Below are 25,720 nucleotides of genomic sequence, written 5' to 3'. Positions count from 1 at the left end.
AAGGAGCTATTAAGGGGCGATGGAGAGGCTATGTATGGGCTATGTTATATAAATTAAGGTAAGGGGCGATGGAGAGGCTATGTAGGGGCTATGTTATATAAATTAAGGTAATGGGCTTTTAAGGGGCGATTGAGAGGCTATGTAAGAGCTATGTTATATAAATTAAGGTAAGGGACTATTAAGGGGCGATGGAGAGGCTATGTAGGAGCTTTGTTATATAAATAAAGGTAAGGGGCTATTAGGGGCGATGGAGAGGCTATGTAGGGGCTTTGTTATATAAATTAAGATAAGGGGCTATTAAGGGGCGATGGAGAGGCTATGTAGGGGCTATGTTATATAAATTAAGGTAAGGAGCTATTAAGGGGCGATGGAGAGGCTATGTAGGGGCTTTTTTATATAAATTAAGGTAAGGGGCTATTAAGGGGCGATGGAGGAGCGATGGAGGAGAGATGTAGGGGCCATCAAAGTACAATGTAATATAAATTTGTGGAAGGAGCGATGAAGGGGCGATGTAGGAGCGATGGAGGAGCGATGTAGCAGCGATGTAGGGGCCATCAAGTTGCAATGTTATATAAATTTGGAGAAGGAGCGATGAAGGGGCGATGGAGGAGCGATGTAGGAGCGATGTAGGAGCGATGTAGGGGCCATCAAGTTGCAATGTAATATAAATTTGGAGAAGGAGCGATGAAGGGGCAATGTAGGAGCGATGTAGGAGCGATGTAGGAGCGATGTAGGGGCCATCAAGTTGCAATGTAATATAAATTTGTAGAAGGAGCGATGAAGGGGCGATGTAGGAGCGATGTAGGGGCCATCACAGTACAATTTAATATAAATTTGGAGAAGGAGCGATGAAGGAGCGATGTAGGAGCGATGAAGGAGCGATGTAGGGGCCATCAAGTTGCAATGTAATATAAATTTGGAGAAGGAGCGATGAAGGGGCGATGGAGGAGCGATGTAGGAGCGATGTAGGAGCGATGTAGGGGCCATCACAGTACAATGTAATATAAATTTGAAGAAGGAGCGATGAAGGGGCGATGTAGGAGCGATGGAGGGGCGATGTAGGAGCGATGGAGGGGCGATGTAGGGGCCATCAAAGTACAATGTAATATAAATTTGAAGAAGGAGCGATGAAGGGGCGATGTAGGAGCGATGGAGGGGCGATGTAGGGGCCATCAAAGTACAATGTAATATAAATTTGGAGAAGGAGCGATGGAGGAGCGATGAAGGGGCGATGTAGGAGCGATGTAGGGGCCATCAAGGGACTAAGATATATATAATAGTGAAGGGGCCATGAAGAGGCGATATTTTATTAAATAGCCCCTTGGGATAAGAGGACATATCATTACCTCTTTAGAAGGAGCGATTATGGAGCGATAAAGGATCATTTAATCGCCTCTTAGGGCAAGGGGCTATCAAATCGCTCCTTTCAAGGAGTCATAACATCGCCTCTTGTTATAAGGGGCTATTAAATCGCTCCTTTCAAGGAGCCAATACATCGCCCCTTGTCATAAGAGGCGATCAATTAAAATCATCGCCCCATATGGAGCGATGTCATGGAAAGGACTATACCCCTTATTTGTAATGTATCTCTCAACCAAACCTTATTTGGTCAAACGCCCTTCAGACAACCAACCCTTTGAATGCACGACCTATGATTGAAGTCTTAACTTAGCATGGTAATAAGTTGTGCTTGTTTTGAGACAAGGCGTTCCCCCTACTCTAACTATTTTTTAAAGCCATTTATAATGTTTTTAGTTATGACAAGGTGTCGGGCCAAGGTTCGAATCTATCACCTTCCCGACAACGAGCGGATGCACTTAGTGTAACGCCATAGTTTCATTTTACCTGGGAAGGATAGATTCCAGCATAGAAACTGGCCATCTCTCCAGAGCCTCAGGCAGAATTGTATGGTTGGTATAAGCGCAGCATCTTACTGTGATGTCCCAAGCCTATTAAAATAAAAATTTGTTTGTGACGTTTTTATTACTATGATTATTAATCCACTACCCTTTCTTTCTCCTATATACAAATTACTACAGAATATAGTATACAGAATATAAGAGCATATCAATAATATATCAAATTATCAATACATACAAAAAAATAAAACCAAAGATTTTTTTGTAAAATTATTCTAAAAATTCACCTCGGCCCATTCCACGCCCTCTTCATCAATAAGAATCCTCATGAGCTCAGGAATGGCCAGGGCAGGATGGGTATCGTTCAGCTGGATAGCTACTTTGTCAGGCATGTGACTGAAGTCGGTACGTGCCATCTCCCTACAAAATACAACAGATCTATAGTATAGATATATATACAGACAACTACCTTACTTCCTTTTTCAAAGACCTTTTTCGTCTGCTACTAAATTAATTTATTCTACTTGGCTGTGCTAATATTACACCATTGATTGATTTTCAATGACCCAATAGAAAGGTGGCACAAGGCGGTTGTGATGGGGAGATACATTTATTTAACCCATTCTCCTTCTAGCTGTTTTACTCTAATCAAAATACAATGGTTTCAAAAATACTACACATAACAAATAATAATTACATCTCTATTGACCAAACCCATTTAAAGAATATGTTTATTACTTGGCAAAAAATAAATGTTTATCAGCGAAATTAAAGCACAAATTAATAATCTATATATTTATATTAAATTGAAAGTCAAAACTACATTTAATAAAAACTAGGGAAAGTGAGTTTGAACGGAAAGAAAATATGAACAAGAGGTGGGTTTTGCTGAACAAAAAAAAATTACCAGAATCATTTATCCCTCCCTATAAGTTATTAATGGGACTAATACACCCCACACGATATCAAATCTGTTGAAATTAAAGCTAAACAATAATGCATATCTTGTAGGTTTATAGAAATTGTGAGGGTATGAAAGACGTTAAGATAAGAACAAGAAAGACATTACTTTTACAAGGAAAGCACGAAGAATTGACACAATCGTACCTGCTACCAAACTTGGAGTGCTTGAACCTCCTGACGACATCATGAAGGGTGGCCGCACAGAGGAAGTATTCTTGCTTCAGACGCAACTCCTTGCCCTCAAACATGTTGTCGTTGGGGTACAACACACGGGAGATGTTCTCGGCCAGGTTACGGTCAAGAACAGCCTGAAAGTAATCAGAATTATAATAAAAATAATCCTACAGGCGCTTAGTTACGGTAAATTGGTTATTTCAAGTTCTTTTTATGAATAAAACAATAAATTCAGCTCATTTCATGTTCTTTTTACTTTTCTCCTTGAGGAACCAATCATTTGCTCTTTCCTCCACCCCCCCCCCCCCACTCCCCCAAAGATTGAAGAGGTCTCAAGGCTTTTAAATTGTCTATGATTATAATTAAATAATAATTAAATTTTCTGCCATATAGTTTACCTCAAAAGATAATTGTATATCATATTATTATTTAAGTAAGAAAATTTGTGATATAAAATATCATTACGCTTACAATCCTTCTCAAAATAGATACTCAAAAGGATCAAATTTGATTTATCAATGTAACACCCCTTAAAAACAAAAACAAGAAAAGTAAAAGATTCAATAATTCTGAAAAATAGAAATGTTTAATAATTGAAAAGTTTTGATTACAAAAATCCATCAAAAATATTTCAGTAAGTTTGATAAAAACAATTATTGTGCAATGACCGTTCAACAAGTATAAATATGATCATTTTTTCGCAGTTTACTATAATATGTTTCATATTACCAAAGAAACTGTAGTGGAACACTTTGCTTTGTGCTTTTCTTTTATAGCATCTTCACTGCGGCAGGAAGTGGATCACAAAGCTTATTTCAGGTTAGAGTATATTAGGGAACATTCAGCAAATTAATTCCATTTGAAGTTACAAAAAAATTTGGAAATTTTTGTGGCATAATGTTGCCTTGAAACTGTAACTAAAGGGAAGTGGGAAATAAGTAGGGGGGAGGGGAAGAAGGAAGTGGGTTAAGAGAAAATTTTCGCTTAGACTTGTTTGTCAGAATCCTGGGATAAAGTTAAAAATAGGGTTTATGTGGTCAACTTGTTTATTTTAAGAATTAATAAAAAGCACTGACAAGTGAATATTTATGTTCTTGTAATAGTGTAAGCTATTTATAAACAAGAAATTTATCTATTTCTATATTTTTTTGGTTTTTGCATCTAATTAATTAGTATTACACAACAAATGAATTAATGCGTAGCTTTGTGCTATTTTGATATAAATAAGAAAAAAATCAAGGTCTAAAAATTGCAAATCTATCGCACAGCAATATAATGCAGATAGAAATTACAAAATTGAAATAGAGAACTGTTCATTTTACAAAACTGCATAATATATATATTTGTTTTGGAAAATTGTCTGCAAAAGATTGCAAAAACTTTTTTTCAACGCGATAAATTGTTAAAGGGATAGTTCTTTTAAATAGAACAAGAATAAACAATTTTGAGGGGTTCATCCCCAAATTATGTTTTTGTTTGGTTGTTAAGTATTATCAGTGTAATCAGAGGTTTGCCCTAAACCCCAGTTTTATTTTACTAGGTATATACTTATAAAAGCAAGTTATAATTGGAACAGAAGTTAAGAATATTTGAACTAATATTTGCACAGACAGGCAGACAGTTTTTGTTCTACTTTATATTATAGACAAATGTTTGTTATTATACTAAAAATATTGCAACTCAAGTTACAATTTCTTATTTTTTTAAGTAACATGAATACTATTATAATAATCGAAAAAGACACCTATATGATTGTAGTTATTTTGATTGTATGAATAAAACACACATTTTAAATTTCAGAATTCACAAGTGACTTGTTTACCAGTCTTGTTTTTTAATAAAAGTCTTCAAAATATATAATGACTTAAATTTCTAAGATTAAATAAGTATAAGAATCAATAAATTTCAATTTAAAATACAATTGGTGGAATTATCCCTTTAGTGCAAAATTTGGGAAATAAGACAATCAAACTTGGATGGAGGAAATTTTGATGTTGAATGATGTATCAAGAAAAAGAATCAAAGCAATATTAAAAATAAACAACGCAAAAAAGCTTTAATTCTATAATATATCTATGGAATTATATAGATTTGGGGCTCTTTATTTTACATCACACGTTTTGATCTTGATATACAGGAAAGCTTTACTGTAAAACTAAATTGTTTCTTTCCTACGCTTGTATTTGATTCAAAACTATCTACAGTAAAAATGCAATAAAAATAGAATTATAAAATGCCATGTACACTTTATAATGTAGTTTTTTTATACGAGGGTAGATTAAAGCATAAGATAACTAATATTTTACCACTATAAGCATTTGAAGGGTAACCATCAAAATTTTCAAATTATTTTTACTTATTTATTTTTCTTTTACAATGAAAGGGGGGGGGGAGCGGATGTGCCACTTTTTGAAACCAAAAGTAAGACTGCATGATCTCAACCCATAAAAGAGTTACAGCTCTAAAATTCAGCACATTTATATAAATGCACATAAATAAAAACTATTTGAAATCAATTTTTGAAAATAGTATAAAGTTACAGATATTAAAATTCAATCTTTTATTAAAAGTGTAACAATTTAACCAAATCATTAAATACGTTTTAAATATCAAATCGGAAACATGAAGCATATTTTGTACTAGTACATAATGGATACAAATTTCCGTAAAATTATTAAGTAAATTCAAAGTTTTAATAATTTCAGCTTCTTAAAGCTAATACTGATTGTCTATATGTTATAATATAGTGATTACCCCGCCCCCCCCCCCCCCTATTTGAAGTTTGAATTTTTACCCCCTCGCCCCCCCCCCCCAAAAAAAAAGCTTGGACGTCATTGCCTATATGATGATACCCCATTGTATCATAGTGTAAATTATTTATTTATCTATTTATTCTGTTTAAACCTATTTATATGTTATATGTATATATCCAATATAATTATCTTATTAAATTCGATGTAGCTAGAAACCTTAAAAAATTTATTTGAATATGTTTGTCCTAAACTGGTATTTTCAATTATGTAACGGCAAACCCAGGTTATTAAGGTACCAAACTATGCATAAAATATGTGATTATGTGTAATAATTGTATTATTATTATTTTGTATGCTTATGTTGAAATACATATCTATCTATCTATAAAAAGATTACCCCCCTCGCCACAATGAAAAACTTGGACGCCCTTGATCCCTCTCACTGAATGATTGAAATGACCATCAAATTTTCCCCTGCCAATATATTCTCGTTTATTCTATATCCATTTTAATTTTTTTAATTTTTTTTTAGTTCTAAACTTTAAAGTAACTAAAATAGAATTTGTACCTTATAAAGTTTGAAATACACTTGGGTTAAATTTCTTGTAAACTTTTAAAGTTTACTAATGCAATTATACTTAAACTATGTAAGCCAGTAAGCTTGTGCCAAATATTTCATTTATATATATTTATATCTATTTTACAAAGTAGCTTGATGTCTGTCCGTCCGTCCTATAGGCTAGAGACGAAACCGCTATTATATATATAACGTAGTAAGATTTTATTCAATAGCTACTAAACTAATTAAGTTAAACTTTTTAGGTTAGCTTCACATAGGTCCATGGATTGTTAATGGCTATTTCATTTTAGATCTAAGCTTTGGTATGGTTTTAGGCTATTCTTACTACTTCGAATACAGAACCCTTAGATTCTAGGGATTAGTTGCTTGATTTTATATCAAGGAATATTTTAAATCTTAGGAAAACTTCTAAATGGTACTTAAATAACTTGATAATACGAAAGGGAGATTAAAATATCTCCATCTTTATTAGTTTTTAATTTCAAGAAGATTTTTTCCAATAAAAGAAAATGGCCTAAAACATGTTAATTTCAAACTAGGAAGGCCATTATCTATCATACTAACAATTTTTACTTTTTTTATATTGAAAATTTACCACAAGCCTAACTTAGAGATTTCATGACAAAGTCTACTTTATAATTACCAAATCATTGCTTCCATACACAAAAATAATATCAAACTTTGCTATAACCAGGGAATTAGGTATAGGATTTTTGAAGACAAGAATGTTTCTTTAATTTACAATTTGTAATTGTAAAAAAAAACATAATCCTTACGTTAAATATACACTTCTAATTAAGTTTTAATCCTTGTAAATGAAAAAAAAATACATTCATAAAATATGAGCATATTCTCTCAATTCTACTCATCTTTTAAAAACAATGCAAAATGTGTTCCTAGAAAGTAAAATAAAAAGGAATGGTTTTTAAATGACCGAACCTTTAACAATCCCTTCATCTATGACAATAACTTACTTAAAAGAAATCGCCAAATTTTCCCCCTTGCCTCACTTAATTATGATTTTACAACAATTAGACTTGACACGATAGAAAAACTAGCTTTTAATTTATATCCATATAACATTATCTATAACAGTTATTTGTATCTTAAAGAAAAGTTTTTCCAGAATGGCTTAGAAACCGATCAGTATCCGCTTGATTAGAACCGGTTATCAACTATACTAAAAATCTTATATAGCATTGTATTAAAGACAGTTTTCCACAAATATTAATATATCTCGGGCCTTCGGCCCATTCAGGGCTAATAAAACTGGTTTTATCTAATACTTTTTTCATTTGAATATCCACATAGGGCTGATTATATTAAGATGTGATAAATAACTATCATAGTTAAATTTTAGTGAAAATATTAAAAGCAGAAAAACCGTTCAAATAAAAAAAATGCATTATTGCTATCAAGTAATATGTAATATTCAAGGTTCAGTTTTGTTTTGAAGTAAATATTTGGATGTGTGAAGGATTAATCAGTGTTAGATCTAGCCATTATCTAGAATCTGAACCCAAGAAAATGTATACACACTGCTAACAAATTACTAAAAATATCCTGAAAATGTTGTAAGAACATACCTGGATGTAGTCACCAGTGTTGAAGACCTTCAGGTTGAAGTGCAGAGGTGACTTGGCAGACCATAATCTAAACATTATATTCATTATTTTGAAAAAGCTTCACTCAATAATGTTCATAAAAGTATGTACTTCTTCAGTTTAGTTTATAGAAACTCATACCAAAAAATTTTCCAAAGAGCGAATCTTCTAAATATCTAAGATTTGAGTACTCAGTTAAGACCTCTAAATCCTCTGATGATTTCTGAATGATCTAAACCATACCTATTTTACTAGATTTTTGTTACTACAATACTCTAGTACCTTTCCCCTTCCTAATAAATTTTAACTTTTTGCTTTAAAAATTAAATGATAAGGCCTATAAGGAGTATTCACTAGTAGAGTATAAATCATGTATTACTTACCTAAGAGTATTGCAGACATTGTTGTTGTAGCCGGGGATAGGATTATCATAAGGCATAGCCAATACAACCTTAAAATGTAAATTAATGAAAAAATTTGAACAAAAAAAAAGTTTTAAATAAAGTTTAAATAGATGAAAATCATTAATATTTGTTAAAATCTTTACATTCTATATGGATGGAGGAAATATTAGGATGTTTATTCATAAGTTTTATAACAATGTTTTCTTATTCGTTGGCTCAACAACTTTAAGGCCTTTTTTGAATTTTGATTGGTTGGTTCCTTAAGTTGAGTCTCCAAACGTTTCAACCACCAATTATAATCTACAGAAGGGGTTATTTTGTGTATCATCGTTTCGGATGTACATAAATTTTTCGACAATTGTCCTATACCCTTAAGATCCCAGCAATCATACAGACCTGAGTGTTGACCCACTTTCTCTTTCCATCCTCTTCAGTCACATTACCGTAGAAATGGACAGGTACGGTATACTCGGGCCTTCCTGAAATTATAAAACAAATTATGTAATAGTTGTTTCTCGCATCGTATTTTAAACAGCTTTCCGCGGATATAGAATGTACAATTATAAGAATAAAACCAGTTTTTTAGCCCAGAGGTGCCGAAGGCACGGGCTAAAAAATTGGTTTTAATCTTATAATTGTACATTTTATATTCGTAGAAAGCTGGATATAATACGATGCTAGACAAAGTTTTTTCGTATAAATGAGATCCGGTTCCTATTCACTGGATTCGAATGAATACGAGAAAAATATATACCAGTATGATGGGAGGGGGGGTATCCCAAAAATTTTCAAAATTGAAAAAAAAATCTAAGAGGATAACGCCCCAGACTATTTCTTTTAAAATAAAAATCATGAATTTAATACCAGTTTTATTAAACCCAAGCTCTCGGCTCTTCAGGACTTACAAAACTGGTTTGAATCTAATTATTTTTCATTTTTATATCCGCAGAGAGCTGTCAATAATATGCGATGAATAAGACATAAAAAAATTGCTTTACATTTAACAAGATAAAAAGATTCAGATTGTGAGCGTAGCATATCATAACTATTAACTATATAATCAAGTAACAAAAATTCAGTGCTTAAACAGCACCCTCTATTTCAGTAAATTATGAAACAGGATTTTTAATAGGTTGACACCAAGTATTCTTGTTCTTATGTTGGATGTTGTCATCCTTGTTTAATAATAAAAATATCAGGCATTGAATAACAGTAAGGTTCTTACCCTTCTCCCATGGGTTACCATATCTCAACCAATCGTCGGGTTCCTCAACCTATTAAGCAAGAATAATATTAACGTAGGAAAGGTACCCTTTGCTGGGATAATATGTAATGTAATGTCCTTGTTAATCAGTCCATCTTTAATTTCTTTTTTTGGTTCTAATATTTTTTTTGTATCTGCCACTCATAGTTACGGCACCGCATTAGGTAGGCATAAAACAACTACCACACTTATTTTCATTGTCTTCCAAAAATAAGAAGAGGTTTCCTTGCTCGCTAGGTACTTTGAGGGAAAGCACAAAATAAAGCTTTAATCATTGAAGTTATTCTATCTATATACTCTGCTACTTTTGAAAATAGTCTTCCTTGATTTAAAGTACATTGCTTACTAATCAAAATTTCGATAAAAAGAAAATTTCTTGAAATGAGAAAAAGTTTGGTTGCAATTCATTTAACATTTTTCAAGTTTTTCTCAAAAAAAAATATATGCAAAAAATAAATTATGTATTAAATTAGAATTAGTTTGTTAGTGTTTAAAAATGTGTCACACAATATAAAGTTGGATATAAAACGTACTCGTTGTATCATAATTTTGCTGCAACTAAATGAACGTTTGCATTTTGTGTTACCCAATGATCTAAGGGGATAAAACAATCGACACAAATTACATTCAGAATAAAGAAAATTATTGTCGATCGAACTTACTGGTTGAAAAGTTTGGATATTACTAGATTGGAACAAGCCAATAAAATCAAATAGAAGTACCCAAAGTTTTTGAGCCAATAATTAAATAAAACATCGGGTACCAGTGTAATTTAGCGTCCTTCCTTAATATTGCATCTTTTGCAGTCAAATTATATAAAACGAGTGAAAAAATGATTAAACATTTGGTTTTACCTGTTCGCAGTTTTGAATAATCTGTGAGAAAATGCCATACTCATATCTGATGCCATAACCGTAGGCTGGCATGCCCAGGGTGGCCATGGAATCCAGGAAACAGGCGGCCAGACGACCCAGTCCTAGTGGAGGGATATTAGCATGTGAAAGGACAACGGCAGTTAAACTAAGCTACAAACTCCAAAAGTTATCGGCAAAATAGGCAAAAAAATGAAATGATAAATTTACCCTCCATTTTGGGAACCCTACACCTTGTTTTATGGGATATCTCAAAATAATAAGTAGAAAAGGTAGGGGGGGGGGGGATTAAAAGGTAATACTAAAAGGTTATATTATCAAGAATACTATTAAATCCATGCTCGGCAGTGTTTCGGCATAAATAAACTTGTTCTTGATACTGCAATTGGTCCTCCCATTAAAGTATTTAGGCATATAAAATGTCAACTCTGCAACTTACGCGCAGCTAGCTGCTGAGCCTTGATTAAAATTAAGAGTTCAAATGATTTCCTTATCAAAGAAATTACATAAAAAATGTAAAAACCTATGCAAAAAGAACATCCAAAATTATTTAATCCTTCATTTTAGTTTCATAAAACTCATTTCCGTACCAAAATTACATCAAATAAAAAATGCATTGGATAAGTTACATATACTATGTATGATTTCTTGTCCCCCGCGGAAAAAAAATCTTTAATTCTCGTAAAAAAAAGGAAAAGTATCCATAAAAATAAAACTGCACTTGTACACATATTGTAAATAAGAATCAAAAAGAAATAGCATTTTACAATATTTTTATTTTTTTCTAGCATGATCTCATAAATATTTTTAACTCCTTTCTTCAGAAAAAGTAATTTATACATGTATGATATTGAAATCAAAGTTCTAATCGCTTATTTCGCCCGTAGACTACATATAACATCCATCTCCCCTCCTCCTCTTAAACAAATTAATAAGTATTTTCCCAGTAGGAGCTAAAAACTAAAGAAAATCTCTATAAAACTTCTAAAAAAACTAAGTGTAGTATGTTATCCTTACAAACAAAACAGCAACTAATATCTACCCTTTAAGGCCTTTAGTTCATTTTTAATCCATTAATCTCACAATTTTAAGGCAAAAAAATCCCTCAAAAATAATTTTCCCTAAAAATTGGTTCTATGATTAATATGGCTAACTTGAAGGGGAGAATATTATGATCTACTTACAAATACAGGGCAACTACCATATCTTACCTCCATTAAAAAATTGGTTCTATGAAAGGGGCAAATTCTACAAGTAGTCCGATTATAAAAAGAAGGAAGTTGCCAGATTCTTACCTCCATTGCCAAGGCCAGCATCACACTCATTATCCTCCATGTCCTCCATGTCCAAGCCAAGCTAAATACAAACACACACACGGTTAGTCACACAACAGCACAATAAAGATGGTCATATTTTTCGCATATTATCTGTTAAGTTGTGTGTTAATGTTTAGTCAAATGCACTTATTAAGTCAAGCTGTTTATAATTTTGTCCATTTTATATATACACATTTTGTCAAAATTTGGAACAGTTTGACTTAATACGCATTTGACTAAATGCTACTACAACTTTATGGATAATATTCGAAAAAATTACACTCTTATTAAAAAAATTGGAACATTGCAACATTTATGGAATTATTAATTTCAAAATTAGTCCTAAATAAAAATACATAAATGTTGCTTAAATTATTAATTTTGGGAGATTTGAACACTAATAGGGTTAAAATAAAACAAAAAAATATTCTTTCGTTTAAAACCTTAAAATATAAATTTTTAATTTCTCTAAATCATCAAATGATAAAATTTTAAGATTAATAATTGAAATGGTTCTTCAAAGGATTAAATGTTATACATTGTTTGATAATAGTTTTATTTTATAATTTGATATCATATTAAAAAATATGTGGAAATACAGCACAATATTATGTAATAAAATAATTGCAGAAAAAGAACATAAGTCTTTGTTTATGCTACTTATAAGATTACACATTTTTTTGTCTGCTGTGACTAACATCAAACAGAAAAAATGTCTCAGTCATTGCTTGGATCATTTTTTTTTATTTTAGTAGATTTTTAATGGATTACATTAGTATTGTCAAACACACTTACAAAGTCATATATGTAAGTAGAAAATTTTACAACACAACAAAACCAAGGACAACAACAGCACACAGGGGCGTAACCTGTTCGTTATTCATAATATTTTGCTTAAAGATGCCGAATTCATAACGGATGCCATAGCCATAGCTAGCAAGACCTTTTAGTTCAATCAGTCAATAGTAAGATCTGTTTTATACTGAATGTATTATTTATGAATAGCTGCCAAATTTACATTTCGTTGCAGATTAGGAATACAAATTTACTTTGTTTATTTAAAATGGAGAAGTATGTTGAACTAGAATCTATGCAAAAAAAATGAAATTAAAATGACTGGTTGACCTAAAGTAGCCATGCTATCAAGGAAGCAAGCAGCCAGCCTGCCGAGGCCACCGTTGCCAAGGCCAGCATCCTCCTCAATATCCTCCAGCTCCTCAATATCCAACCCAATCTTAATACCATTAAATACATTCAATGTTTAACACAAACACTGTTTTTTTTATGATCTTATGCTTAATTGGTGCTGATTATTAGGTAATTACCAGTGGAAACTAGTGACCAAAAGATGAAACCACATTTTATATTTATGGTAAAATAATCCAAATTGAATAGCTAAGCTGCTAATATGAAAATTTGGATTTTCCTATTTTTTTTGGTTCTTAGTGTTTGCTATAACTATCTATATAATTGAATTTTTCTTCTTAACCATTTATCAAATCTTAAATCCATCCTTCCCTAGACATTTTTGCTGTAAAGGAGAACCATATCTGTCCATCGGTTTAAAAGATCCTTTTATTACAAACGCACAGACAAGCATTCTTTTACATTATATATAAGACTTACTGCCAAACCCATACAAGCACTTGTGTTGGGGAGGGGGAGGGGGGGGTAAAGCTAAATTGTAAAAGGTTAACAATATCGGCCAGGCAACCATCCTGTTACTTTTATCTATAGGATTACATCTAAATAAACTGATTAAAACTATTAAATTCTAAACATTTTGGTGGTGTGTCTAAAAAAACGTAAACCAGTAAAAAGATATTTGTTACAACAAGCATAACACACGAGTAGGAGTGGAGGCAATAAATCTTATTAAATAGCGAAGCTTTTCTACATGTATAGTATGTCCGTACGTCCTTCATTGTTGCAATTTAGAAAGCATAGCAACTTTATAAACATTAGCGGTAAGTATCTGCATTCATTTCACTCATTTTTTAAACTTTTTGAAATGGTGATTTCTTACAGTTAGCCAGAATGCTATAAGCTATTTTACAACAGAATATCAAACTTCTATTTTTTATCCTTTTAAATAAAGATGTAAAGGTTTTTTGACTGAAGCTTCAGATCCTAAAAACTACTGAACTGATTTGTTTCTTTAATTTAGGTAGGCTTCACATAGGACCCTTGATAGCTTTATACTATTATATTTTCATTTTTAAATCTTGGGATGGTTTTAAGCTATTCTTCTATCCCAATATGCTACGGGCGCAGCTGCTAGTTTTCTACAATGTTATTAGCCCAGTCAATATATTTCTCTTAATGTTTGTAAATACTATTGCAGTAGTTATTGAGCTACGATATTAGCTACGCTTTTATGGAATTTTTTCAGCCCTGTTTTACTTATTTCTACTTACTAGTGTAGGTCTACCCAGCATTCTTATATGTCTAAATGTATGTAGGAATAAATCAAATCTTTATATTTATGCGTGTTTGTTGTGGCATACAGGAATAAAAAGATGAGGAAATTAGTTATCAACAATTTTAACAAATGGTGGTTCCTGTATTAGTTAAATAGGATTTAGAAAGTATAGTAACTCTATAATCTTAACTAGAATGTCCGTACGTCCTTTTTAAACATTTTTAACTTTTTAAACAAATTTTTATACGATAAAGAGGGAGGTCATTTTCTAGTAAATCCCATAAAGGTGTGTGTTGTAAGGCCTAAAAAGAGTAGTAGAACGATAAGGTGCTCTATATATTTGTATTCCCTATTGAATAGAACAATAGGGAATTTTTTTTTTTTTTGAAAACCGTACCTGGAATATCTTTAAAAAATAAGAAATTTATATCAAACACTTTGTTTGGCTCAAACTGACAGAAATTTAAAAAAACATAATTATAATAATAATGTTTTCTTTAGGTACAAGGTAAAGGTTAAGAACAATTTATACCATTAAACAAAGGAAGAAGCCATTCTTTACAGGTTGTACGAGCAGTGAACATTAAAATGAAACTTTAACAAATCATTAATACAATGACTTAGTGAAACAAACCAACAACAAGTTACATACAGACAATTTTGAAAACATTCAGATATACAATCTATATAAGAAGGTAAGAGATTCAAAGTGGAGGCTGCATGTCAATGGCTTTTATAGCGTTTAATTTTCTTACTTTCATTTTTATTTAGGTATCATAATCTTTATTTCTTTATTTTGTAATTTTAATTTATTTGTATTCTAAGATACTTTATATATACCTTACAAGATGCATCTTCATATAAAGCTATGGTTTTCAACCATGGTTTTCTTAACAGATATTAAAGATACATGGCTTATTTATTTGTAAATATTTCTATAGATTATTGTACATTTACTATTGGAACTTATTTAAAACCATATTTGAAAACCATAATTGAATAAATAATAGATATTCTTTAAGGTATAATTCCCTTGCTTAATTAGGTAGTTAAAATCTTGCTTTCAAACATTTTGTCTGTTCATTCTTTTAATTTAAAAATATAACATTTTATTTCTTTAATTAGCTACCTGCTTGAAAAAGTTATCTTTTTATGTCTCAATGTAATTAGCATGTAATGATTGTTTGATGAAAAATGGGGTCATATGGACTATTTAAATGTATAAATTGTCTTTTCTTTTCATCAAGGTTTCTTTAAGTCGTATATTCTTTCTTTGCTTGTTGTGTAGTGTGTCATTTTTAGTTTCAAATCCTATTTTAAAGCCAGAATATTTTTTTTATAATAAAGATTGACCAAAATATAGTTGAAAAACAAGTAAGTTTTATGATAATGAAAGTTTAATTTACAGAAAAAAATGTTCTAAAATGTAGTTGTTCGCTGTAGTGAAATTGAAATGAAACAATGCACATTGAAACCTTCTACTTCAAAGCAAACAAACATGAAATTCCACAAACATAAAACTAATTTTTGTCACCTTGAATAAATCAACCTGTAAAGAATGGCTTCTTCCTTTGTTTAATGGTATAGATTGTTCTTAACCTTTACCTTGTACCTATAAAAACATTATTATTATAATTATATTTTTTAAAATTTTTGTCAGTTTGAGCCAAACAAAGCGTTTGATAGAAATGTCGTATTTTTTAAAGATATTCCAAGTACGGTTGTCAAAAAAAAAAAAAAAATTTCCCTATTGTTCTATTCAATAGGGAATACAAATATATAGAGCACCTTATCGTTCTACTACTATTTTTAGGCCTTACAACACACACCTTTACGGGATTTACTAGAAAATGACCTCCCTCTTTGTCCAATTGGAACACTGATTCTTAGGATAACAAAGTATAATGTTATAAGCGAAGCATTTCTAAAATTTATCCCTAAAAATATAAGGATGTCCTTAAAAAGTATCCTGTATTTCAGTTTTTCAACAAATGGGCTTACAATTTTGTTTTGATTTAATACATTTATATTCTGCTTATTCAGTTCTGACACTTTACAAGTGTTAATGTTTGTTTGTCCTACCGTTTAAGAGCTTCGATTTCATATATATTGTCATCCTTGTTCTTTTACTAACTCCAAATTTAAGTATATATCTAGCAATCTTTAACAACTGGTATTATTTTTTCCAATACAATTTCTATTCCTTATTTCCACAATAAATACACAAGGGTTTAAAAGCATCTAAACATATGTAATGGAAATTGTAACATATTACAATTTAAGACAATAAATCTACTTGTGTCAAATAAACATTAAACTTATCATGTATTTGTGGTATATTTTATAAATAGAATTATTATTTAAAACTCACATACACTTTGTTGAGAATAAGGGAAACATGCATGATTTATTAAAATTAGAAACTCTGAAGAAATTTTTTTTTACGTAAATTAAATTTTTATTTTTTTATTTTTTTATTTTATTCCTGCGTTAATAATATATATACTTGTTATTTAGACATAAGAATATAAAATTAATAAAGAATTATTAGAAAATGTTTATACAAAATGTATAAGGAAAAGACGTAAATAAAAGTGTTTCTTAAATATATCAAATTCATGTTTATTTTCTTAATAATAAATGTATTTGTACAATAGCCTGACTTAAAAATGAACTAAAGATAAAAAAGTGAAATTTAAAAGCCTATTTATTTTTAATAGAGGTGCATTTATTTATCTTCAAATAAATTGATAAAAATATAGATTTTGACAATTGCCACCATTTTTGTAAGTATTTCAAATATTATAAATTGAGTCAGGCTAAGTATACACCTTTGTACTATAATAGACAGGGATCTAAAGGGATAAGAGTCTAGGGTGGGTCGATTTTGGAATTTCACATTAGTAGACATTGGCAAGGGTTACTGGGCCAATATAAAACCCTGTGAAACTTGAAAGAGGATTTTTAATCCAAAAAAAACGGGCGCGCGGGGGGTATAAAATGTACCCGCCCCCCTTATAAAACCAAAAATTGAAATTCCTTCAAACACTGGCATGTTGCATATCAAAATGACCGCATTGAAATGCTGATTACAGATCTGAAAACCGTTTTAAAAAATATTGATTCAGTCTGAAATGACATTCAAATAACCTACCAAAATGAACATTTTTGACTAAATAAGCTGTTTTTAGGTACTTAATGAGATCTTATTCGAACTAGGAGCAATATTTTTAAAAACGAATTTCAGATTCGTAATCACCATTTCAATGCAGTCATTTTGATATGCAACATGCCTGTGTTTGAAGGAATTTAGATTTTTGGTTTTATAAGGGGGTGGGCACTTTTTATACCCCCCCGCGCGCCGGCAGCCATAAGAGCCAAGTCACTTTTGAAACTTGAATGGGGCTTATCATACATATATATGACTTCCACAACTTATGATAACAGTCAAATCTTAAAAAAGGGGGAAATGGGCCACCCTATAAGACCCTCTCCATTTTTATGAAAATCAGCATTAATAAAAACACAATTGCCCAATCTGCTTATCAAAATTATCAAATCAAATCAAATCATTAATCATCAAATCACAATTCATTAAGAAAAACCCAAAGTTTTTATGTCAATGAATAAGAAAAAGTGGTTTTAAAACTTTAGATACCAATGTAAATTTCAGTCCAATGTCCCCTCTCTCTCTCTCTGATCATATATCCTATTGAATAAAGTAGTAAGCTTTTTTGCCTGTAGCGAAGGATCTCACTAACTTTTGAACCGATATGGTTCTCCTTTACAGTGAAGCTTCTTATAGGCCCTAATATGGTTTTAGGCTATTATATTTTTATAAATAAGTCTAGACATGGTTTAAGGATATTTTGCTGCAATACAATATCCCTTCAAATATAGAGCCCCTAGATGTAAGGGGCGCAGCCGCTAGTAAGATATATAATCTTAAATATAAAGTATCTAAATACACAAAATTCTCCTCTACATAAATATTTGACAATTTTCACTTTACATGCAAATTTTCTCTTTGAAACACAATTTTTTCCTCTTTCCTCGTTATCCCGAAGGTAACTGTTTTCGTAGAGCTACTCTATCCTCAAAAATTAATCTTAAATAGTCTCATATATACTAATTTGGAGTATTTTGTCAGATTATTTTAATTACAAATAAACAAGGATGACAACATTCCTATAGGCAGAGCCCTTAAACGGAAGGACAGACTAACATAACACTTGTAGAGAGTCAGTACTAAATAAGCAGAATGTAAATATAAGAGTTTAAACAAAATTGTAAGTAAATTTGTTGCAAAAATGGACGCACAGACTTTCTGGTAACGATTATATAGTTGCTACGCTTTCTTAATCATACCTTAATTGTTATTAGAATCATCAGGCAAAGTTTAAAATCGATAGGACAACCCTAACATGTTTTTAAGCATAACGCACTTACGAATCGATCCTAAATTTAAAAAAAACTTTGCTTTTAAACAAGAAAGATTTAAACACTGTACTTTGTGAATAATTGAGGTAAAAAGTGTAAATAGCATAAACTAAGCTTAGATTATAATTTTGTTTAAGACATAGTACAATTGATTGCAGAATAATATTTTGCACTATCAACACAAAAATGAGCAGAGATAAAGACTCTAAATTTAAAGATTAAAAGTGAAAAGAAGTTTCTTTACTACAGCAACCAATAACAAAAAAAAATGCGAAAATAAAACACTAAACCTATACGCGATTTTCAGCTGTCGTTGGAGGGGGGGGGGGAGGCAACATAAAAAAATTGGCGACTTCTCCATTCCCCCCCCCCCCAAAAAAAAAAAAAATATTATCTAAGCTTTATTTCACTTGTTGGCTATACCTTATACCTGTCTTTTCTTAGCTAGTAGTATAAGTATAAAACAACCTGACAGACTACATACATATTTGTAAAATAGCATCCAAATAAAAAATTTAAATATCCCTTTCCTAGAGAAAAAAAAACTTAGTTTGAAGAAAGATTTATTTAAAGTATAATAAATGTGTTGTGACATTTAGTTTGATAATTGTGCAAATTAGAAGGGCTCGGCAGCTGCAGCTGCAAGTAAAATAATTGGAAATATAATGGCAAGCAGAATATCTCTATAGTTTAGATAGATGTATAACCTGACAACTACCTGGATCCACCCTTGATAGGGAAATTTTTTATTTAATAGCAAATTTCTTTCTGTTCCTTTAAAGCGACTCAGCTGTGTCAATATTCCCAACACTATTGGTTGATTTTTAAAGACCCAAATTGAACGTCGCCACAGGGTCCTCGGGAAGGGGAATATAGTTATTGAACCATTTTCACCCATATTGTTTTAATCTAATGCTATTAGACATAAATTGTTAGTGGTCAGTGTAGCTATAACAATAAACATTGAATAAACGTGGTATGACATGAAAAATAAGCCGACAATTAAGGTTGCTAACATGAAACTCCCGTATTGGTCAGTTCATTCATCAAGTAGAAGGGGAGGGATGGGGTTATATTAGCCCGCTGCAATTTCCAATTCTTTAGAGAACAAGAAAAACTGGACACAAGTAATAATACATCCATTGCCATAACATAAATATCTTTGACCAATAGCACTATATTTTGGATAATCTGCTATAATATGATTGCAATATTCTCAATTTTTTGTAAATATTTTTTCTAATCTGCACTCAAGTCGCAATATTAATAGGCGTCGGCGGTTGAGCCCTGGAAATTGCAATCATGCAAAATAGGACAATGAACACTGTCATTATGCATGCAGGCACGACAAATCAACAAACTTAAAACAAGGATCATAATTTTAAAACACTTGGAAAAATCGCTAAATGATTCGATTTTTTCAATAGTAATGTACAGAAAATCATCAAAAGGGGTAGTTTCACGAAAGACATTTGAACTTAATTTAGTGAACCGCATATTTTTTGCTGGTTAATTGGTTAAACTACATTTATAAGGCATACAATTGAAAGAATTTCAATTTTTTACCACGTAGTTTTAAAATATCTAGACTTGAAAATCGTCTTTTTAAATTGCATATATCAAGAAAAGACGATTTTCAAGTCTTGATATTTTAAAAACAACGAGGTAGAAAATTTAAATTCTTTCAAATATATGCCATATAAATATAGTTTAACCCATTAACTAGGAAAAAATATGCGGTTCACTAAATAAGTTCAAATGCATTTCGTGAAACTATCCCTTTCAGGTGTTATATTAAATAACACACAAGAAAATTACATAACGAGCGGACGTAAAAAAAATATTGAGTAGCTTCGTTACTGAAAAGTGTTGCACATGATTGTACTCTAAGCAGAATAGCACATTATGCTCAATATTTGTTATAGAGATTTGTAATTAATATTATACTTGTCCCAAAAACACGTTCTTTCATTCGTTGGTTTAGAATCTTTGGGAATCTGAATTATGTAGTCCGAAAAGCAAGTTTTTTTTTGTCTTTTTCACATACAATTTCTAATTACAGAAAGGGTAATCATGATTGGGGATATACCTCATTTTATCAACCATTGTCTTATCCATTAAGATCCCAGATGTTTCATTTGGCGGATCAAAACCAACATTGTTGATTTTTTCAAGAATTAAAAATCACTAAATTTTGAGTCCTGTTATAAATATGGCATAACGTAATAAATATAATAAAGTAGGTATTTAATATTTTCTTCCTGTAGCTGCAAGCAAGCGCAAAATACAGAAAGTGCAAAAGATTTATACATTATAAACTTTCTAATAACAAAGGCTTAAAAAGTTAGTGTGGCATAATGAATGTATAGACCAGGGTGTAATTCTCTTATAGTCCAGGGAAGGATTTAGCTTTTCTTTATTTCATCAGGAATCGGGGAATGGGTAAATTTGGAGGAAATTCTATGGTGGCACGGAATTAAGTAATTTTATATAACTTTGTTTTGTGTTATAGCTTTATATAATTAAAATATTAAAAAGGTTATCTTTCTAGAGATGTTTTAATATTTAGAGATCAAGACTAAAAAAGTTGTCAAAAACCTTTTGGTGTAATAGTAATAAAAATACTTGCAAATACATTTTTTTATATTTTAAGGCTGCTTTTTTGTATTAAATATCTTATACCTAGGCCTTATTTAAGAATGTTTTAAACTAACTTTAATATCCATCTATTTCTGCTATTTCCACACTTTTTATTAGCATGCATAGTTTTTGCATTTTTGGGTTCATTTTACACAGATGTAGAAAATATTATGAACATTTTTCTTTGTTTAGACCACCAACAGTAAACATAAAGAGAAAAATGCAATACATTTAGCATAAAATAAAGTGAAATGCTATTCATAATAAATATATAGCATTTAAATTATTTAGACAAAATATATTTTATGAAGGAAAGAACATATCTTCTATACATTTAAATTTAATTTAAAATTAAACAACTTTTATTGTCTGTAAATTAAAACCCCTTACATTTTGGTTTAAGGATTGTGTCAAATTGTAAGGGGATGTCAAAACCCGTTTCACGCCACTTATTTTAAAAGTGACTAATTAAACAAGACCAATCTATCAAGTCTAGTATTTCTGGTTCCCAATTAAACCTCATAATCCCTCCGATAACAGTATTTATTATTTGAAAAGAATCTCACCTGATAAAGTGCTTCATCACAGGCCCCCTGGATACCAAGGTTGATCATGGTATTGGTCAGAGATCTGCCCATGTAAAACTCCAAGGACAGGTAGTACACACGCTAAAATTAAGATGGTATAGGACCAAACAATTATTTGTTAAATTGAGTGGCGATATGTCATCTTGATCATGTGAAAAAGTTTAATATGAATTTAGATTATTTGAAAATGGTTATTAGTAGAGTTTGATTAACTTTTTCTAAATATATATTCTTAGATATATTTTATTGTATTAAAACAACACAATAATATTATTTAATGTTAATCATTACTTCTAAGAAATTAAAATATGGTTTCTATATTTGCTAAAAAGATATGATTTATATTTTTCTTCTTAAAGTTTGTTCATGTGAAATGTCATACTTTACATTTTACAAGTTTATCAATATTAACCTTAGGGTGAGTTTCACAGTAGAACTGCTGTTTTCTACCTGGATGGCCAACAGATAAATAAAAACTAACCTTAGGATCAGTTTCATGGTAGTACTGCTAAATTTTTACATGGAAAATAAATATATAAATACTAACCTTAGGATCAGTTTCATAGTAGTACTGCTGGGTTTTAATCCACCTGGACACCAAATGATCCTTAACAGTGTTGGCCAGGGAGAAATAGTAGTCCCTGAAAAAAAAAGCATAATTAGGGTCACTTCAGGAAAAGTTGGTTAAACTGTTTTTAACCTATTTTTAAAACATATATTAAAAATATACTATGACACCAGTAGAATTAAACTGCAGAGCCTAAATTTGAATTAAGTCCCCAATAAACTTTTTTGAGGGGATTTAAAGATTAATTTTACTGTTGCTGTGGTCTTTTTTGATCAGAGCAAAAGGTCTTTTTTTATTTGGGTAAAATTCGTAGCTTTTAGAGTGTTTTGCTTCATATATATAGTATTCTGGTATAGAGTAAAATTAGGCCTTTTGATTTCATCTAAATTAATTCATTAAAAACTTAATTCATTACAATATATCAATGAATTAACTTTATCGTGCTTGTTTTCCATCACTTATTTAAAACACAAAAAAATTGGCTGTAAAGGGTTAAATAGTGAAAGATGACAACAAACGTTTACGCAATACAACAAAATTTTTTTTGTCACATATACAAATATGATGAAATATAAAATTATTCAAACTTATTTTTTTAAATATTTTTAAAAAGCATGTATCTTTTATGTGTATAGTTTTCATTCTTTTCATTTTAATTAAATAAAAATTATTTAACTACATTGGAAACAAGTCACTTTGTGAAAACACTCTTTTTTGAATTGTAAAAAACTGAAATGAAACAAGGCTTCTAATTGGTTCAGACTTCAGAATAATATGTATTATTTTAATGTTAAATTTCTTCTATATAAATTATTGTTTTAGAAAAAAATTATTTGCATCGAACAGAGTAGAGTTTTTATTATTGTATTGATATAATCTGAATCACATCAAATTGTTCTGTAAGAAACAATTTAACCCCAAACTAAAAAATGCTTTTGCTTCCATCAAAATGATCACAGCATCATATAAAATTGATTTTTAAATCCCCCAAAAAAAGTTTATTGGGGACTTAATTCAAATTTGGGCTCTGCAGTCTGATTCTACTGGTGTCATAGTATATTTTTGATATATGATAAAAAAATAGGTTAAAAACAGTTTAAAGTACTTTTTTATCAGATTGTGAAACTTATCCATGATAGCTAATAGGATGATATGCCATATTTTCTAAATAAATCCACTGTATAATTGAAACATATCAGCTTTATATCAATATTTTGTTTCAAGTCTGATTTCATAGAATTTGAAATTGTTGGTTATTTTTGCAATCTTTATTTAGAAAAGCCTCTAACAAATCTTTAGTTAGATAAATTTATCTTCAATCTCCTTCTTCTTGACCAAAATATCAAATAGAGGGACAATGGGCTGTTCCTTTCACGAGTCCCCAAAGTTTTTATATTCGTTGGCTTAACAACTTTAAGGACTTAAGCGAAGTTTGATTGTTTGATTCAGTAAGTTGAGTGTTCTAACGGTTCAACCACTAATTGTAATCTACAGAAGGGGTAATTTGGTGTATAAGCATTGGGGGAAGTACATCAATTTATTGGCCATTGTCTTATCCTATTAGATCACTGCCAAAATATGCCCAGAAGATTAGATTAATAACTTATTTTCTGAACAATCTTATTTCATTTTATTAAGAATATTATCTTTGTTTCTGCAGAAAGAAGAACTGGAACAAGTGTGTAAATTGTAAAAAGTTTTTAATATATTTTTATCCCAAAAACAAAAAGAAAATCTAAATAAAGTAAATGCAGAAAAAAACTAAGATACAGTCACAGGAAAACTTTCAATAAGTTTTGGTTTGAGAAAATTGCATAAGCAGTAATAACAAATCTTTTTTTTAATCAAGTTGCATATTTGTTTTTGCATAATTACTAATAAATCTACTTTCTTCATAGAATTCAGTTAAGTTTTAAATAAAGATAAATATTAAAAATAAAGGTACTAAGAAAGAAAGGTAATGTCGGATTGAGCCAAAAGGAGAATTGCATGATTACATACATTTAATCTTATTGGTTGAAATTGTGTACACATTTTGTTATGAAAGCATGTTTTTTTTTCATTTCATACATTCTTACCTTCATTCATACCTTCTTAGATTTGACGAAAAAAGGGTTCAGAATTTGCTTCTATTCTTATATTTCTATTATATTAAAATAACTCTCAAACAAATTGAACAGAGTTTAGTAAACGTTGGATGCTGTCATCCTTGTTCAATTTTACATTTCAAGCAAATTTTCATATTTTCTCAATTTTGCAAATTTTCTGTTTGTGTGCTTGTTTGTTTGTGAGTGTTATGGTGTGTTTGTTGGTATGATGGTATGTGGGCGAGTGTTTTAAGGTATGTTAGTGTGTGTGTGTGTGTGTGTGTGTGTGTATGTGTGTGTGGTTGTGTGTGTGTGTGTGTGAGTGTGTGGGTGTGGATGTTTGTGTGGGTTTTTGTGTGTGAGGGTGTGTGTGTGGGTGTGTGTTGGTGTGTGTGTGTGTGTGTAGGTGTGGATGTGGGTGTGGGTGTGGGTGTGGGTGTGTGTGTGGGTGTGGGTGGGTGTGTGAGTGTGTGTGTATGTGTGTGAGAAAGGTAGGTAATCCCAACCATCTGGATTATTGATAATGCTAAAAGTTTCTAAAACATTAGCACTGAATTTATTTGGAAAGGAAGAAATGAAACTATCCTGGCCCTGAACAGGGCTGCATTCTTTTCTCCAGGAGATGCCTTAAGTTTTTTAAAACAAAGATAACACACTTTCTGTATTTTTATTTCAATGATTTATGTTTGTTTGCTACATTTTACATTCCTTAAAATTCTTCTATCAACTATTTAATTTTTTGCTAATACTGTTAATTGTGTGTGCAGAGAATAGAGAATGCTAAAATATTTTCAGGATGATTTCAGGATCTAGTGGCCAAAGGTTTCCTTTCTTTCATTTATATCCATATAGTTATCTTTAAACAATAAAAAATTAGGTTGGTGGGCAGATGTGCAACTATTTGAAAAACAAAAAAAATTATATTATGCTTTTGAAAAAGTCTTCCCTCGTTATTTTATGCAATAAAACTTGGATAATATTAACCCCTGAAAAAAAGTATTAAATGCAAGAATTGAAAAACCATAAAGAAAGGTAATTTTCCTCATAAGTTGTTCTATGGAGTTAATATAGAAGGAAGCTTCAAAATATTGGATGCTTAAATTAGATTTCTAAAATAATAAAAATTTTGAAAACAAGTCCCAGAACAATATATATTTGAAGGGGTAGTTGCACAAAATGCATTTAAA

At 30.7% G+C, this 25,720-nt stretch overlaps 1 protein-coding gene across 4 annotated transcripts in view; it reads right to left on the bottom strand.

The window, feature by feature from the left end:
• Glyp (glycogen phosphorylase) overlaps positions 1-25,720 on the bottom strand; it is a 148,892-nt gene that overhangs the window by 70,007 nt on the left and 53,165 nt on the right. The window contains exons 3-13 of one of the 4 annotated variants that reach the window (XM_080167704.1): positions 22,426-22,519; positions 21,858-21,959; positions 12,915-13,023; positions 12,659-12,732; positions 9,563-9,611; positions 8,734-8,816; positions 8,317-8,384; positions 7,916-7,982; positions 2,967-3,130; positions 2,147-2,279; positions 1,846-1,949 (exon numbers count right to left, since the gene is read on the bottom strand). In XM_080167704.1, coding sequence (XP_080023830.1) covers positions 1,846-1,949; positions 2,147-2,279; positions 2,967-3,130; positions 7,916-7,982; positions 8,317-8,384; positions 8,734-8,816; positions 9,563-9,611; positions 12,659-12,732; positions 12,915-13,023; positions 21,858-21,959; positions 22,426-22,519 — 1,047 coding nt within the window. Of the gene's footprint in view, positions 1-1,845; positions 1,950-2,146; positions 2,280-2,966; positions 3,131-7,915; positions 7,983-8,316; positions 8,385-8,733; positions 8,817-9,562; positions 9,612-10,455; positions 10,578-11,768; positions 11,830-12,658; positions 12,733-12,914; positions 13,024-21,857; positions 21,960-22,359; positions 22,520-25,720 lie in introns of all 4 variants that reach the window. The other 3 variants (XM_080167703.1, XM_080167706.1, XM_080167705.1) reach the window with 3 other exon arrangements.

The sequence above is a fragment of the Acartia tonsa genome, chromosome 7 (assembly GCF_053477335.1).
Source record: "Acartia tonsa isolate MP-2025a chromosome 7, ASM5347733v1, whole genome shotgun sequence".
Taxonomy (NCBI): domain Eukaryota; kingdom Metazoa; phylum Arthropoda; class Copepoda; order Calanoida; family Acartiidae; genus Acartia; species Acartia tonsa.
This window is presented reverse-complemented; position numbering and strand designations above follow the sequence as displayed.